The following is an 18,044-nucleotide window of genomic DNA, read 5'->3' as shown; positions in this document are numbered from 1 at the left end:
ATATCTGGCTCCTAAACATTCTTACAGGCTCCTAATTTTTAAATCGATTTGTTGAGCTCTGCTCTAAAGGGCATGGAGAGATATATATTTTTTCTGTTCCCACTCTGAAGGCTTTTACCCATTCCTTCTTTACCCTGTTTATATTTTCTTTGTTGTGAACTTGAAGCTGGTTTTCCTTTTTTTTTAGGTTTTGGTTCCAGATGACTTAAAGGGACACTAAACTCAACATTTTTCTTTATATATTCAGATAGAGGATACACTTTTAAACAACTTTCCATTTTACTTCTATTATCTAATTTGCTTCAATCTTTAGTATCCTTTGTTGAAGAAATATCAATGCAAATGGATGAACCAATCACACGAGGCATCTATGTGCAACAACCAATCAGCAGCTACTGAGCCTATCTAGATATGCTTTTCAGCAAAGTATAGCAATAGAATGAAGCAAATTAGATAATAGAAGTAAATTATAAAGTTGTTTACAATTGCATGCTCTTTCTAAATCATGAAAGAAAAAAATTGGGTTTCATGTCCCTTTAACCAGTTTAAAAATGTTCTTGTTGAAGTGTTGAACATGTACTAATACTCATGGGATCATCCTATTTGCATATTTTCCTAATTTCTGTTGCTTATCATGAGAATTATTTGGAAAAGATTGTATACTTAGTAACTTACATGTTTGTGTCTGTTCCTCTAGTAAACCAAATGTGCTTTATAGCAAAAATGCTTAGTTAAATTTTAAACGCACCTTTCCACATTTCATTTTTGCCTTTCTATCCCTTTAAGTTACTTTTATACCAATTTTGAAATTGCTTTTAAAGGGACAGTAAACTTAAAATGTAACTTTCATGATTCAGATAGAGCATGCAATTTTAAACAACTTTCCATTTTACTTCTATTCTCTAATTTGCTTTGTTCCGTTTGGTATCTTGTGTTGAAAAGCTTATACAGGTAGGCTCAAGAGCAGAAATGCACTATTGAGAGCTTGCTACTGATTGGTGGCTGCACAAATATGCAGTAGTGCATTGTTGTTTCTTCAACAAAAGATACAGAGAGAATGAAGCAATTTGATAAAAGAAGTAAACTACAAAAAAACATAAATGATGCTTACCTGATAATTTCCTTTTCTTCTGATGGAAAGAGTCCACAGCTGCATTCATTACTTGTGGGAATACAGAACCTGGCCACCAGGAGGAGGCAAAGACACCCCAGTCAAAGGCTTAAATACTCCTCCCCCTCCCCTCATCCCCCAGTCATTCTGCCGAGGAACAAGGAACAGTAGAAGAAATATCAGGGTGAAAGGTGCCAGAAGAATATAAGGACGCCCCACATAAAAATACGGAGCTGTGGACTCTTTCCATCAGAAGAAAAGGAAATTATCAGGTAAGACTAATTTATGTTTTTCTTCTTAAATGGAAAGAGTACACAGCTGCATTTATTACTTTTGGGAAAACAATACCCAAGCTATAGAGGACACTGAATGCTAAGACGGAAGGGTACAATAGACTGCCCATACTAAGGGCACCAGGCCTGAACCTCTACCCAATAAAAAACTCTGTTTCGTCCAAAGCAAAAATAATTTTAAGTGGAAAGGCTCCAATGACACTGACTCGCAGTTAAGTCCATAAGCCAAATCAGAGACCGCAAACTGACTCGACTGAGCCAACAGTCCTCCAGGAGACACCGTTGCCCAACAAATGGTCCCCCACTGCTCATCTCCACAAATGAAGGAGACACCAGCCGAAACCCCCCAAGGGAACAGGGCAAAGGAGAACCAAGGAAACCGAAAGGTCCTCTAATACAAAAGAACACCTCCATTAGTGAGTCCAGCTCACAGAGACCCAAAAGGGCCCAAAACAGAGAAGAAGGCCACGCCTATACCAATCGAAACCTGGGATAATACCGGGCACAGAGACTGAACAGATGTCTCTCCAACATCCTGCAAGCACGGAATGCAACTGAAGAGGCAAGGTCCTCCCAGTGTCTGATCACAGAATACCAAAGTAGTCGACCATGAAAAAGTGTGTAATACACCCGGGTGAAAAACCCCAAGTTTGAGAACACAGAGTCCATCACGGGATGACACAGAGGGTACTTGTTAGGAAGAAGCAGCAGTCAAGCAAGAAACACACAGCGAAAGCAACCCCCAGACAGAGGTCATGATCCAGGCAACCTAAGTCGCCGGACCTACGCACAGGTCCCTAAAAAGGGAACACAAAACCTCCATTGAGGCCCCCCTGGAAGGAGAGTATACCCTCAGATCCCGAAGGAAGAATAAACCCTCTTCTAATCAATAGAGCAAGTTAAAGGAAAATCTATACTCTAGCAGACTAAGCTAACAGGATAGACACAACAAAGCTCACACATCCAGAGGAGACTGCAACGAACACAGTTTTTTAGACCACTCCGCCATTCTGACCTGCAGACCCACACCCAGCTGGACCAATCCAGCCTCAGGGATCCAAGACAGGGGAACAAAAGAATCCTGAACAAATACAGGAACGAGTATAAGGATAGCACAGCCATCCCCACAGCTTACAAGTACAACCCGACTCTGAAAACAGACAACAAGGCCATAGACCTAAGGATCTATCAAATAAAGGCCCAACAAGTCTGCCTGGAGCCAGCAAGACCCCAGGGGGAACCAATCCCACCTTTCCACCTCCCCACCAGGAGAAGCCCCAAGGGCAAAAACTGTCCACAAGCCCAGCTTATGGGAAGAGAAATTTCCAACATAGACGCATACGCGTACACCTGCAAGGTGTCAAGAGCTGTAACAGGTTTCAAACTGCAAACTTTCCGCATGCTAGACAGCTAGCCTGTAAAATCTGTTGGATCAAGCCCAAAAGGACAAATCCAGAGGCCTAAAAATGAAGGCCAAACCGCTCAATAGCCACCGCATGGGGGAGGAAACTCTAAGTTATGATGAAATCAGATGTCAGAGTGACGCAGTGGAAAAACTCCCCTGCCCTGTCATCTATGACTGAAGGCTATTAGGAATGAAACAATCCTTCCCACCTCACAGACCCAAAGGTCCTCTCAAATGCTTAGTTGAACATGAAAAAACAATGATAACCTGAGGACTCTGCGCTTCTACCGAACCAGCCGAGCAGAAAAGCACCACGTGTCTGAACAGCCGCAAGACTGAACGAACCCGATAGAACCAGCCTGCACCTAGGGTCCAAACCGGCAAGCTGCGTAAATTCTCCCTTGTAGGGGAAAAAACAGAAAACAGACATTTTTAACAGAGAACTAACATGTTCAACAACTTCCGAAGAAGTAATAAAGAGTATCAATCCTAGAAGGTTCCCAAAGGAAAAAAACAAACAAATAAAAGACATCCCATCGGATATAAATAAAATATAAGGCAACCCGGAGGTTAACGCCCAAAAAGGTTAAAACTCCTGTCCCATGCCGAAGAGTACTACCCTCCATAAGAGACAAAAACAAAAGTTAAAAATTCTGACACTTCTCTGCTATCCTACTGGGACGAAAGGCAAAGAATGACTGGGGGATGAGGGGAGTGGGAGGAGTATTTAAGCCTTTGGCTGGGTTGTCTTTGCCTCCTCCTGGTGGCCAGGTTCTTATTTCCCAAAAGTAATGAATGCAGCTGTGGACTCTTTCCATTTAAGAAGAAAATAGGGTTTAATGTCCCTTTTTATGTTTCATGAAACTACCCAGTGATATTTATGAAAAACTAGGGTGTCACACAAAAAGTATTCACAAAAACATAGTGGGAAAATGAGTCCAGTCATACCTACAGAAGAGCAAGTCAGCAGCTCAGCACAGTGAGGTATGTCTTGAAAAGTACAATGTGACTTTATCTGTGTAATTTTATATAGAAATGTCACACAGAAAGATTACAGTGTTGCTCTGTAATAACATAAGAAAATATACTTTTCATATAGCCAAAGAAAACATTCAAAATTAGTAAGTAATATACAAAGCTATATTTATCTCAGTGTGAGGCTGAGCGCTTTTCAGATGAACAGTAATGTTCAAATGTCTGTTTTAGGAAAATGTGATTAGGAGAATTAATTTAATGTAACTTCTGACTGCAAAACTTAGCCAAGTAAATAATTAAACAAACACATCCACACAAAAAAAATATACATATATAATTGTAAACAGCACATGACAGTTTCTTAAGTATCTTACACTTTCATTTCAGTGCCTCTCTCCTTATTCCCTCAGTTGCTAGCCATCCCTCACGACCTATGCATACCAGAGGAGTAACTAGACCTCAATGGGCCTCAGAGCAAAGGCTGTGGTTAGGCCCTCCATCTCAAAAGACCTTTCTTGTTATTTCCAGTCAGCAGAAGCTGAACTAGAAAACACATAGGAGAAAGAGGAGCTGCTTGTCTACGACGGTGATTAATCTACACCCCCCCCACCACCACCAGTTACTCTGTGCCACTTGCTCAGTCTTCCTTTACAAAATATTGTGGAATTTATACAATTTCCAGCCTCCAAAATTTGTAAAACTACCTCTTTTTTTTTTAACTGGGTCCATAAGTACAAAAAACAACATTTTAGGCCTGCAATACATGACTAAGGGCCTATTGCAGGCCTCAAACTTTGTTGTTTTTTTGTACTTATGGACCCAGTTAAAAAAATAACAAATTTTGGAGGCTGAAAATTGTATGAATTCTGGATTCTGAAAAAGACTTGGCAAGACCCCCATATTTCAAGTGTGCTGTTTTCCTACCTTGGATATTTATACATTTTGTGACAGGTTTTTCTGCACAGCAACATTGTGACAGCCATATTATAAACCATGTCATCATATTGTAAAGACAAATCTATACACTTCCCTTAAATTGTAAACCCTATTTCACAGGGGACACAAAGAGGGATCAGGCATGATGCGGATGGAGCCCATGACCCACCCCCCACTGTATTAACCTCATTACTGATTGCAGGGACAGATGGGTCTCATTCCCTTCACTCAAACCCTCCTCTGTCTACCCCTCATGTCTCTGGCTCTGTTTCTGCCTTTCATTCCCTTGACTGTCTCCTCCTCATTCTCTTGCTTTCTGTCTCTCCATTTTCTTCTGGATCTCTCCTTCATTACCTAGTCTTTACGTCTCCCTTTCATTCCCCTGTCTCTCTGACTCACCTTTATTCCCCTGAATCTATCTTCCATCACTCACCTGGCTCTATGTATCCCTTTTCATTCCTTTTGCTCTCTGTCTTCCCTTCATTCCCCTGGTTGTCTCTCCTTAATTTCCCTGAATGTGCACGTGTCTGTAGAACTATAAGCCGGTGAGGTAGCTCAGTTGGTAAATTCCCTGACTACAAAAAAGCCTGTTTAAAGATCCAAGGTCACAGGTTCAAATCCCGGCAGGGACGACTCAGCCCTTCATCCTTCCGAGGTGGATAAAATTAATACCATTAAATTGGGTAATAATAATAACTATTACTATTCAGCTGTTGATTTGGTTAATTGCGAGCGCTGAAAAAGCGCTTTGAGTCCCACAGGGAGAAAGGCGCTATATAAATACTAGTTATGATAATATGGCAGCAGTTTTGCAACAATGTTATACATTAGCAAGAGCACTAGATGGAAGCACTGTTTCCTGGCATGTAGTGCTTTAGTTATGTGCACGCTACCTACCTAGGTATCTCTATATCAAAGAATAACATGAGAATGAAGCAATTTGATAATGGAAGTAAATTGGAAACTTTTTTAAAATTCTTTTCCATCCCTGGCTCTCTCTCAGCAATTCCCCTGCATTCTATTTCACTCATTCACCTGGCCCTGTTTCTCCCTTATTTCCCTGCATTCCTCTAGCTATTAATCTCTCTCTTAAATTACTTGATTTGCTAGCTGTCTCCTTCATTCCTATGACTATCACTCCCTTTGATTAGACAGCTATTGCCATAAATGCTTTTAATAGTTTAACGAAAAAAACATAATGAAACACAGATACATCCCGCTAATATTTAATGGTTGTGTCATAGCTATGGCCATATTTAGTGTAAAATCAGTTGATCTGCTAAACAATTATTTGAAAGGCTATCTGGACAACGTTTATTTTTGGAAAGAAAAAATATTTATTTCCAAGTTAATGACAAGTGAGAGCGCACATACAATAAATTACCCCTATTTGTTTAATTGTTGGCACTGTATTAGCATGCTGTATTGTGTCCCAAATTGGCCATCTGTAAAGAATTATAAATCTTTCCAAACAAAGTCTAGAGAAGGAGGAACCAAGCTCCCTGTGATCCCAACTACTCTAGTGTAGGCTGTGAAGTGTAAAGATAAACCACTAGTATTTCAGCAACAGGCGTCATCTGCACACTTTGAAGCTTAGCTAAAACCCACGTATGGAACTAGAAAGAACCCAGTTCCAACAACCAATAGAAACCACAATGGCAAAAAAAAAATCCCAAAACACTTTATGCCTAATAAATCCACAAGCCAAACTCAGCAGAGAATATTTGCATGTGTCTACTTAAAACTCAGTTAACAGTTTATATGTTTCTTATGTGTACTCACCATTTTTCAGAGGTCACTTTTACTTTATTCATCTTGATGAAGTTACTTGTTTAACATGTCCTTTGCTAAAAAAATAAGCACACCGCAAATTATTCTGTTTGTCCTATAAACATATAAACTCATTATAGCATGACAAAAATATTTTGTATTACTTTAAATTGGAATCTTAAACACAGGAATCCAGTTGAAAAGCTTTCTTTTGTCAGCCTTTCTGCTATCCTGATAAGTTATATGATAAACCAATTAGGAGTGAGGTAGGTGGGAACCCACTTAAAAACGAGTCCTCCAACTCTACTGACTAGTTAATCCCAGAAGAGGGCATACATAAAGGAAAGGCTGAAGAAAGAAAAATCATAGGGTATAACTAATGTTTTTGGGTTTAGTTAGTGAGCTTTTTCATTGGTAACATTTGTGTTTATTTACTGAGCTCAGATAGCAATGTTTTTAATTTTGTTACAAGCTTTTCTTTATTTTGGGGAGTTATTTGTTGGAGACTCATTAACTGTTGGGGCCTTATCTAGGGGATGAGAATTAAGGAGAGTTTAACATTGAGGGGTGCATGTTTGGGGACTTTTGATGTGGGGCTTATCAATTGGGGAATGATCCTGGTGGGATTACATACAGGGGTTCCTTGGATGTTAATAGAAGTATTAAATTGGGTGAAGGATTATGAAGGGGATACCATGGGTGTTAGAAAGGGAGGTATACTGTAGGGTAACACATGGAGAAGCTATGGGGAGAGGGAAGATCAGTTGCAGTTATAGTTTACTTATATGGCTCCTGGTCATATCTAAGCATAGGGGTATTTTGGGAGGTTGGGCCATTAACAGTTTTAAAAAGGGGTGGTGCTTAGTTGCAGTTAGGTATATTGGGCTCTAAGGAATTGTTACTATTTATAGGGACAAGAAATCCAAAAAAAATTATTTCATGATTCAGTGCATGTGATTTTAAACAATTATCCAATTTACATTTGTTATCTAATTTGCTTCATTCTCTTGGAATCCTTAGTTGAAAAGTATACCTAGGTAGGCAGGAGCAGCAATTACTGAGAGCTATATGCTGATTGGTGGCTGTGCATAAATTACTCTTCTTATTGGTTCACCAGATGTGTTCAGCTAGCTCCCAGTACTGCACTGCTGCTCCTTTAACAAAAGATGGCAAGAGAATGAAACAAATTGAAAATAGAAGTAGATTTGAAAGTTATTTAAAATTGTATGCTCTATCTGAATCATGAAATTAAAAAAATGTAGGTTTCATGTCCCTTAAAGTAGCCTGCAGATAGCTTGCTGTACCTAAACTGCAGCGACCTGTCGTATCCACACATAAGGAGCAGCTACACACTATTTGCTGTTGACAATCTTTTTGTGGAGAGGTTACATTTGTACAGCAGAAATAAGCCCATAATATTTACCCAATTAACACAAAAGCATTTAAATGTGTGATGTTATGCATTACATTACTAAGCATGTTATTTACAAAAGTATAATTTGTTATATATTCATAGCAGTGTTCACCACATAAAATTTTGCCAGCTGGGTAGTATTATGAAACTGGGTGGGGACAGTGTAATACTTTATAAAATTATAAGATTTTCTGCTATCCAAGGCGCAAATTAATTACATAATTTAACATAAATTTCTTTAATGATAATGAAAAATGTAATATTAGCTTAATATTGGCTTAAATATTAGTAAGGCGGTTAGTAAAATCAGCTGGATGGTGTGCCCATTAAAAAGGTGGAGCGAACACTGCTTAGAAACATAGCTTTTGACATTTTCAATTTATGTGCATACGTTCCTTTCTGAAGAGGATACTAAATGAATCCCCATAATGATCTAATCAATATGACAAGCATTCTTACATTCCCTTACTGTATTTCACCACTATATCTATGTCTAATCAATGCATCACCTGTCCTTTCTGTAAAAAGCTTGACTGTAAAATACTCTCAAATAGAAACTTATTGACATTCACAGCATTTTTATAGGGGTAAAAAATGCTCCAAAAATAATATAATCGGTGGCAATGAGCAGAACAAAGTTATTGTTGTACACATAAGCTGTAGATCATTTTAAAAATGGTGGCTCATTAGCATCAAAAGAGTAACTGAAGTGGGTACTTGTACATTTATGCCAATAACAATAATGCTAAACAGCAGCACGTGCAACAACAGAGAGTAAGAAATGAATCCAGCAATTAAACTGATTTACTTGTCTGAACAGCACCACAATATCAGTCATCTAATGTTGATATAATATATAATTGGAGAGTAAGGATTAGGAAAAAGGTTAATTGGCTGCCAGACAGGATAAAGTAATATGTTGCAACACTCTCTAGCACCCAATAAGTTAACAAGGACCTTACTAAATGTACTGTATTTGTGGGTGACATTCTCACTTGGTTTATATTTTATTATTACACATATACATTATATAATAAAAGTTGGATTGGTATTTCACAGCTATGAAGCCAAGAAAGGATCTATGATCCATGAGTGTCTTGGGGACCTAATTTTAAGGCTCCAGTGGCTCCCTGGCACCTGAGTTTATCAAGCCTTCGATAAAGAGATGGATAGATAGATAGAACTAGACAGAAATACAGATACAGTACAGAAAACAGATATAGATTGATACAAAGATAGATAGATAGATAGATAGATAGATAGATAGATAGATAGATAGATAGATAGATAGATACAGACAGACAGAAAGATAGATCCATACCGATAGAAAGACAGACCGATAGAAAGATATATAGACAGACAAATACAGTACAGAAAGCCGATATAAATATAGACACACACACAGGCAGAAAAACAAAGATACAGATAGAAAATCAGATAGAAAGATTATAGATACATACCACATACAGACAGAAAAACAAATTGATATAGATAGAAAATGTCAGATAGTTTAAATACGTGATTGAAATTAAAATGAATGAGAATCAATTTATATTAAAAAATCATTACAAATGTTATGCACAGACTAAGAAATATTTATTTAGATTTTGAATCAGAAAATGTCTTTTACATAGTTGTTAGTAAGAATAATGCATAACCAGTGTTGGAATTACTATGCTTCTATACTCACAGCTATAACAGTCACCTCTCTAGCTTTGCTCCCTCTGTGCTGCAGTTACACTGCCTGTCAGGGAGGCTACAGATCAGTGCACTGTAAAAAAACTACTAACCTGTCTGCTCAGTTTGTAGTGAGACTCCTTGACAGGGAAGCTGTGTTTACAAGGTGCCTTACACTTGGCTGGGTTTAGCTGCTCCCCTAATGCTAATTGGACAGTGCAGCTATCAGTCACCTCAGAGAACTCCCAAATTCCTGACATCATGGTTGCCATGGTCTTCTGTAGGCGTTCTACTTTCATAACTGATTTGTATAGCCCGTCCCTCCAGAAGCCTTAGGCTACTCTGATTGGCTCTACACACTGAAAGTGTGTGTAGACTTCTCCTCATCAGTGCTATGCCTGAAATAAATTTTCTGGTTTACACCATAACAAAATACTGGCTGTGCAGGTAAAATACCGGCCAGGTGAGAACCCTAGCTGGACCTGCAAGCTGACCCACAGTTACTTACTCTGCCTGGTGAGAATTCTCACAGGGCAATGTCCTGTGTTAAAGAAACACTAAAGTCAAAATGTAACTTCCATGATTCAGATAGAGCAAGCGATATAAAAACAGAACATTACCATTTACTTCTTTTATCAAATTGTGCACAGTCTTTTTTGTCAAGTGTCAGAAAAAAAATACTAATCATTTAAAATGAGTGGTAAGTGTTATTGCATTGTATTTTTATTATATATTTCTTAATTATGCAATTCTACTGGATTTAATGATGTTTTAAGAAGTGATAACAGGTTTAGGCCACTGCCAGCACCATCATGCTGCAAATAATAAAGTATATGCATAAATAAATAAAACATAGAAGTAATGCTATTGCAACAGTTTATAATTGTCTTTGACAGCAAGAAATATGGAATAAGGATATTTAGGAAACAGCTTAATACAAGTATGGTGGTATCCAATCCATTGAGTGCTAGATTACAAGTGAAGTGCTATTGCTTGCACAAGAGTGATATCAGGTTTTCACTGCCGTTTGCGTGCAAGTTAAATTCCGCTTGTATTACAAGTTGAAAGTACCTCATAACTGTCCCTAATTGGCCACGGCTGAGAAGGTAACCTAAGTTACAATATGGCAGCTCCCATTGTTTTATAGACACTAAAACTTTAAACTTATTTTGTCAATATTTAAATGGCTAATGAAACTTTAAGAAATAAATCTACTTGTGATTCTCAGACTAATCTTTCTTTGAATGCATAATTTTATCTTGCATTTATTTAGTGTTTATTGTCCGTTTACCTGCTGCTTTAGCCCATACCAACTGTATTAGTGCTCGCTGAGACTTCCACATGTTGCAACTGTTCCTGAGACTCTTGCTGCCACATTATGCTTAGCTAGGACCAGCCACTGCATGGGCACTAACATATATGCTCCATTGTTACATTAACCATAGTTACTCCAACCTAAGTTATCCCATATATCAAATGGACCCTCTACCCAATTAAACCTCAATACCCATCAATGAGCCAAAAAAAACAAGAGCCTCCTAGTCCACAATAAACTCCGACCTGCAACCTATCTCCAATTGCAATTAACCCTTGATCACTCTAACCACACCAAATATGCAAGCTATGGTACCCCTAAATCTCTCTCCCACTAATACATCTATTGAGAAACATGCTGCACTGTTGTATTGTTTACCTTTAAATACACAAAATGAAAAACTCAAATGACTCTTACTTGTATGTTGCTGGTGTTAGAAATATACTACCGGTAGAAAACCCTCTATCCAAACTGCTTGGGACTGGAAAAAGGTTTGGATTTTGGAAGAGTTTAGATATTTTCATTTTCAAAATGGGACAGTTTGGAGTGGGGATGGAATCAAGTGTGAACAAAAATATATAATGTTATTTAGGCAATATAATAATACAGCTTATACATGTAAGCTAAAAATCATTTATAGATATTTTAATACTTTACATAGTACCCTCAGAAAAGTACAGTACTGTAATCAGAAAGCTAATTAATATCTGTTGTTTTAATGAGACTTCTGCATTTTAGAACACACACAAAAACACAATAAAGATGCAAGCAGAGAAGTCTGTGACTTACAAGCAAGGGAATAGTAATTTTTGATCATTTTATTTTTAAGCAAATATTAATTAAGTTTGGATTTCAGAATAAGTCCGGATTTGCGAATATGTACCTGTACTAAGTATTGTTTGTTTAGTTTTTTTTTTGTACTTTGCAACAAAACTGAGAGCAAGTTCACTTTTCCACTGCACTAGATGTTTTAGAATGACTACTCGTTAGTCTTACCAATCCATAAACTTAATTTCATTAACAAATCTTACACCTTCCTTAGAAGCCCACTAGTGAATTCAAATAAAGTAAACACACTTCAGATCTGTTGAATGTCAAGTGATTTGCTAAAGTCTAGGAAATGTACATCTGCTAACCTCGTCTAGCAATTTCTTTTTATAGTCAAACACTATTAGTTTAGTCTAATATGATTTCCTATAATAAATTTAAATTAGTTTGTATGTGGAACACTATATGGCAGCAGTTTTGGAAAAAAAAATATTTTAACCACATTATACACTTTTGCAACCATGGCATAACTACACCATGCTGGGCCCCAGAGCAACACATTTCAATAGGGCCCTTTCTGTCTGTAATCAGCAAAAGCTGTGCAGGTAGACACATAAGAGAAAATTTGTTTTTCTACGACTGTGAGTAGGGTTGCCTGGTGTTCAGTATTTCAACAGTGTGTCTAATAAAATGTATATTTTAAAAAAACAGACACTTAAAGCGACACTCAATCAAAATTAAACTTTAATTATTTAGATAGAGCATACCATTTTAAACAACTTTCCAATTTACTTCCATTAAAAACATTTGCACAGTATTTTTATATTTAAATGTTTTGAGTCACCAGGTCCTACTGAGCATGTGCAAGAATAAAGTGTGTATGCATTTGTGAATGGCTGATGGCTCTCACATGGTACGTGTATGCATTTGTGATTGGCTGAAGGCTGTCACATGGTACAGGGGGAGTGGAAAAAGACATAACTTTTAAAATTGTCAGAAAAAAAAATCTACTACTCATTTCAAGTTCAGACTAAGTGCTATTGCATTGTCTTGTTATCTTGCATTTGTTGATTATGCAAATCTACTGTGTTGACTGGTCCTTATATGTCTATTTTTTTTTTATTATTTTTTTAAGTCTCCTGAGTGGCAGCCTCCTATGCCTCTGCTCTCTTTTCTTTTTTTTACACTGGGGTTAAAGGAGCAGTAAACACAGTGGATTTGCATAATCAACAAATGCAAGATAACAAGACAATACATTAGCATTTACTCTACATTTCAAATAAGTAGTAGATTTTTTTCTAACAAATTTCAAAGTTATGTATATTTCCACTCCCCCTGTACCATGTGATAGCAATCAGCCAATCACAAATGCATATACGTATAGTCTGTGAATTCTTGCACATGCTCAGTAGGAGCTGGTGACTCAAAAAGTGTAAATATAAAAGAATGTAAATTGGAAAGTTGTTTAAAATTACATGCTGTATCTGAATCATTAAAATTTAATTTTCTCTTGTAAGGTGTATCCAGTCGTCGGATCATCCATTACTTGTGGGATATTCTCCTTCCCAACAGGAAGCTGCAAGAGGATCACCCACAGCAGAGCTGTCTATATAGCTCCTCCCCTAGCTGCCACCTCCCAGTCATTCTCTTGCAGCTCTCGACAAGGGAGGTTGCATGGAGAGATGTGGTGACTTAGTGTAGTTTATCTTCAATCAAAAGTTTGTTATTTTTAAATGGTACCGGAGTTGTACTGTTTTTTACCTCAGGCAGAAATTAGAAGAAGTGTTTTGCCTGAGGTTTTTGATGATCTTAGCAGGTTGTAACTAAGATCCACTGCTGTTCTCACACATAACTGAAGAGTATGGGAAAAACTTCAGCTGGGAGAACGGCCTGCAGAATCAACTGCCTTGAGGTATGTTCAGTATATTTTTTTCTAGAGAGATAATAAGAAGTCTAGAAAATGCTGACAGTGCCTGATATATTTGAGGTAAGCCTGATTGCAGTGATTTAATAACGACTGGCATCATGCTTGCAGTAAAGGGTAATTTTCATGTTAATTGCTCTAATAACTTAGTATGTAAAACGTTTACATGTATTATAAGGAACGTTTTTTACTCAGGGTGATAAATCTTTATTTGGGGCCTAGTTTTTCCACATGGCTGTTATTTGACTCCTAGGAGTAGTTTTTTAGGCCCTCTGACTTTCAGTGCATGGTGGGAGGGGCCTATTTTCACGCTCTAATTGCGCAGTAACTTTTTAACTCTGACATCCAGCTTCCCTGAAGGAGTCCCCTGACATATTGAACCTCTCTAAAGGGTTTTTGTGCCTACAAAAGTCGTTTTATGGGAAGGTAGGAGCCACAGTAGAGCTGTGGCAGTTTGCCTGTGACTGTTATAACTGTTTTACCGTTTTTTGGCTTCGTTTTTGAGCCTGAGGGGTTAATCATCCATTTGCAAGTGGGTTCAATGCTATTTTACCCTAGTACATACACTGTTAAAATTTCATAGAGTTAACTGCTTTTTTCACTGTTTTGCAGTTTTTGTTTGTTTTTTTTCTCTTAAAGGCACAGTACCGTTTTTTATATTCTGCTTTTTTACATTAATTAAAGTGTTTTCAAAGCTTGCTGGTCTCATTACTAGTCTGTTAAACATGTCTGACATAGAGGAAACTCCTTGTTCATTATGTTTAGAAGCCATTGTGGAACCCCCTCTTAGAATGTGTACCAAATGCACTGATCTTACTATAAGTTATAAAGATCATATTCTGGCTTTAAAAGACTTATCACCAGAGGTAACTGACAAGGGGGAAGTTATGCCGACTAACTCTCCCCACGTGTCAGAACCTATGACTCCCGCTCAAGGGACGCCCGCTCAAGAGGCGCCAAGTACATCTAGAGCGCCCATAGCGTTTACCTTACAAGACATGGTGGCAGTTATGGATAATACCCTTACAGCGGTATTGTCCAAACTATCAGGGTTACAAGGAAAGCGAGAAAGCTCTGGGGCTAGGAAAAAACAGAATTTATGCTTACCTGATAAATTACTTTCTCCAACGGTGTGTCCGGTCCACGGCGTCATCCTTACTTGTGGGATATTCTCTTCCCCAACAGGAAATGGCAAAGAGCCCAGCAAAGCTGGTCACATGATCCCTCCTAGGCTCCGCCTACCCCAGTCATTCGACCGACGTAAAGGAGGAATATGCATAGGAGAAATCATATGATACCGTGGTGACTGTAGTTAGAGAAAATAATTCATCAGACCTGATTAAAAAAACCAGGGCGGGCCGTGGACCGGACACACCGTTGGAGAAAGTAATTTATCAGGTAAGCATAAATTCTGTTTTCTCCAACATAGGTGTGTCCGGTCCACGGCGTCATCCTTACTTGTGGGAACCAATACCAAAGCTTTAGGACACGGATGAAGGGAGGGAGCAAATCAGGTCACCTAAATGGAAGGCACCACGGCTTGCAAAACCTTTCTCCCAAAAATAGCCTCTGAAGAAGCAAAAGTATCAAATTTGTAAAATTTGGCAAAAGTGTGCAGTGAAGACCAAGTCGCTGCCTTACATATCTGGTCAACAGAAGCCTCGTTCTTGAAGGCCCATGTGGAAGCCACAGCCCTAGTGGAATGAGCTGTGATTCTTTCAGGAGGCTGCCGTCCGGCAGTCTCATAAGCCAATCGGATGATGCTTTTAAGCCAAAAAGAAAGAGAGGTAGAAGTTGCTTTTTGACCTCTCCTTTTACCAGAATAAACAACAAACAAAGAAGATGTTTGTCTGAAATCCTTTGTAGCCTCTAAATAGAATTTTAGAGCACGGACTACGTCCAAATTGTGTAACAAACGTTCCTTCTTTGAAACTGGATTCGGACACAAAGAAGGCACAACTATCTCCTGGTTAATATTTTTGTTAGAAACAACTTTCGGAAGAAAACCAGGCTTAGTACGCAAAACCACCTTATCTGCATGGAACACCAGATAAGGAGGAGAACACTGCAGAGCAGATAACTCTGAAACTCTTCTAGCAGAAGAAATTGCAACCAAAAACAAAACTTTCCAAGATAGTAACTTAATATCTACGGAATGTAAGGGTTCAAACGGAACCCCTTGAAGAACTGAAAGAACTAAATTTAGACTCCAAGGAGGAGTCAAAGGTCTGTAAACAGGCTTGATTCTAACCAGAGCCTGAACAAAAGCTTGAACATCTGGCACAGCTGCCAGCTTTTTGTGAAGTAAAACAGATAAAGCAGAGATCTGTCCCTTCAGAGAACTTGCAGATAATCCTTTCTCCAAACCTTCTTGTAGAAAGGATAGAATCTTAGGAATTTTTATCTTGTTCCATGGGAATCCTTTAGATTCACACCAACAGATATATTTTTTCCATATTTTATGGTAAATTTTCCTAGTTACAGGCTTTCTAGCCTGAATAAGAGTATCTATTACAGAATCTGAAAACCCACGCTTTGATAAAATCAAGCGTTCAATCTCCAAGCAGTCAGTTGGAGGGAAACCAGATTCGGATGTTCGAATGGACCTTGAACAAGAAGGTCCTGTCTCAAAGGTAGCTTCCATGGTGGAGCCGATGACATATTCACCAGGTCTGCATACCAAGTCCTGCGTGGCCACGCAGGAGCTATCAAGATCACCGAAGCCCTCTCCTGATTGATCCTGGCTACCAGCCTGGGAATGAGAGGAAACGGTGGGAATACATAAGCTAGGTTGAAGGTCCAAGGCGCTACTAGTGCATCCACTAGAGTCGCCTTGGGATCCCTGGACCTGGACCCGTAACAAGGAACCTTGAAGTTCTGACAAGAGGCCATCAGATCCATTTCTGGAATGCCCCATAATTGAGTTATTTGGGCAAAGATTTCCGGATGGAGATTCCCAATTTTCCACTCCTGGGATGTGGATTGCAGACAAGTGGCAGGAGTGATCCTCCGCCCATTGAATTATCTTGGTCACTTCCTCCATCGCCAGGGAACTCTTTGTTCCCCCCTGATGGTTGATATATGCAACAGTCGTCATGTTGTCTGATTGAAACCTTATGAATTTGGCCTTTGTTAGATGAGGCCAAGCTTTGAGAGCATTGAATATCGCTCTCAGTTCCAGAATGTTTATCGGGAGAAGAGATTCTTCCCGAGACCATAGACCCTGAGCTTTCAGGGGTTCCCAGACCGCGCCCCAGCCCACCAGGCTGGCGTCGGTCGTGACAATTACCCACTCCGGTCTGCGGAAGCTCATTCCCTGTGACAGGTTGTCCAGGGTCAGCCACCAACGGAGTGAATCTCTGGTCTTTTGATCCACTTGAATCGTCGGAGACAAGTCTGTATAATCCCCATTCCACTGTCTGAGCATGCACAGTTGTAATGGTCTTAGATGAATTCGTGCAAAAGGAACTATGTCCATTGCCGCAACCATCAAACCTATTACTTCCATGCACTGCGCTATGGAAGGAAGAAGAACAGAATGAAGTACTTGACAAGAGCTTAGAAGTTTTGATTTTCTGACCTCTGTCAGAAAAATCTTCATTTCTAAGGAATCTATTATTGTTCCCAAGAAGGGAACTCTTGTTGACGGGGACAGAGAACATTTTTCTATGTTCACTTTCCACCCGTGAGATCTGAGAAAGGCTAGGACGATGTCCGTATGAGCCTTTGCTTTTGACAGAGACGACGCTTGAATCAGGATGTCGTCCAAGTAAGGTACTACTGCAATGCCCCTTGGTCTTAGCACCGCTAGAAAGGACCCTAGTACCTTTGTGAAAATCCTTGGAGCAGTGGCTAATCCGAATGGAAGTGCCACAAACTGGTAATGCTTGTCCAGAAAGGTGAACCTTAGGAACCGATGATGTTCCTTGTGGATAGGAATATGTAGGTACGCATCCTTTAAATCCACCGTGGTCATAAATTGACCTTCCTGGATGGTAGGAAGAATCGTTCGAATGGTTTCCATTTTGAACGATGGAACCCTGAGAAATTTGTTTAGAATCTTGAGATCTAAAATTGGTCTGAATGTTCCCTCTTTTTTGGGAACTATGAACAGGTTGGAGTAAAACCCCATCCCTTGTTCTCCTAATGGAACTGGATGAATCACTCCCATTCTTAACAGATCTTCTACACAATGTAAGAATGCCTGTCTTTTTATTTGGTTTGAAGATAATTGAGACCTGTGGAACCTTCCCCTTGGGGGTAGTTCCTTGAATTCCAGGAGATAACCTTGAGAAACTATTTCTAGCGCCCAAGGATCCTGAACATCTCTTGCCCAAGCCTGAGCAAAGAGAGAAAGTCTGCCCCCCACCAGATCCGGTCCCGGATCGGGGGCCAACACTTCATGCTGTTTTGGTAGCAGTGGCAGGTTTCTTGGCCTGCTTACCCTTGTTCCAGC

General features: G+C 39.1%; 1 protein-coding gene across 2 annotated transcripts in view; it reads right to left on the bottom strand.

Moving 5' to 3' along the window:
- AGTPBP1 (ATP/GTP binding carboxypeptidase 1) overlaps nt 1-18,044 on the bottom strand; it is a 362,468-nt gene that overhangs the window by 306,668 nt on the left and 37,756 nt on the right. For both annotated transcript variants that reach the window (XM_053702435.1, XM_053702434.1), the window contains exon 2: nt 6,503-6,567. In XM_053702435.1, the coding sequence (XP_053558410.1) occupies nt 6,503-6,534 (32 nt within the window). In that variant the 5' untranslated portion in view covers nt 6,535-6,567. The remainder of the gene's footprint in view (nt 1-6,502; nt 6,568-18,044) is intronic.

Source organism: Bombina bombina, chromosome 2 (assembly GCF_027579735.1).
Source record: "Bombina bombina isolate aBomBom1 chromosome 2, aBomBom1.pri, whole genome shotgun sequence".
NCBI lineage: Eukaryota > Metazoa > Chordata > Amphibia > Anura > Bombinatoridae > Bombina > Bombina bombina.
Note: the sequence above shows the minus strand (reverse complement) of the source record. Positions and strands in the feature narration are given on the sequence as shown.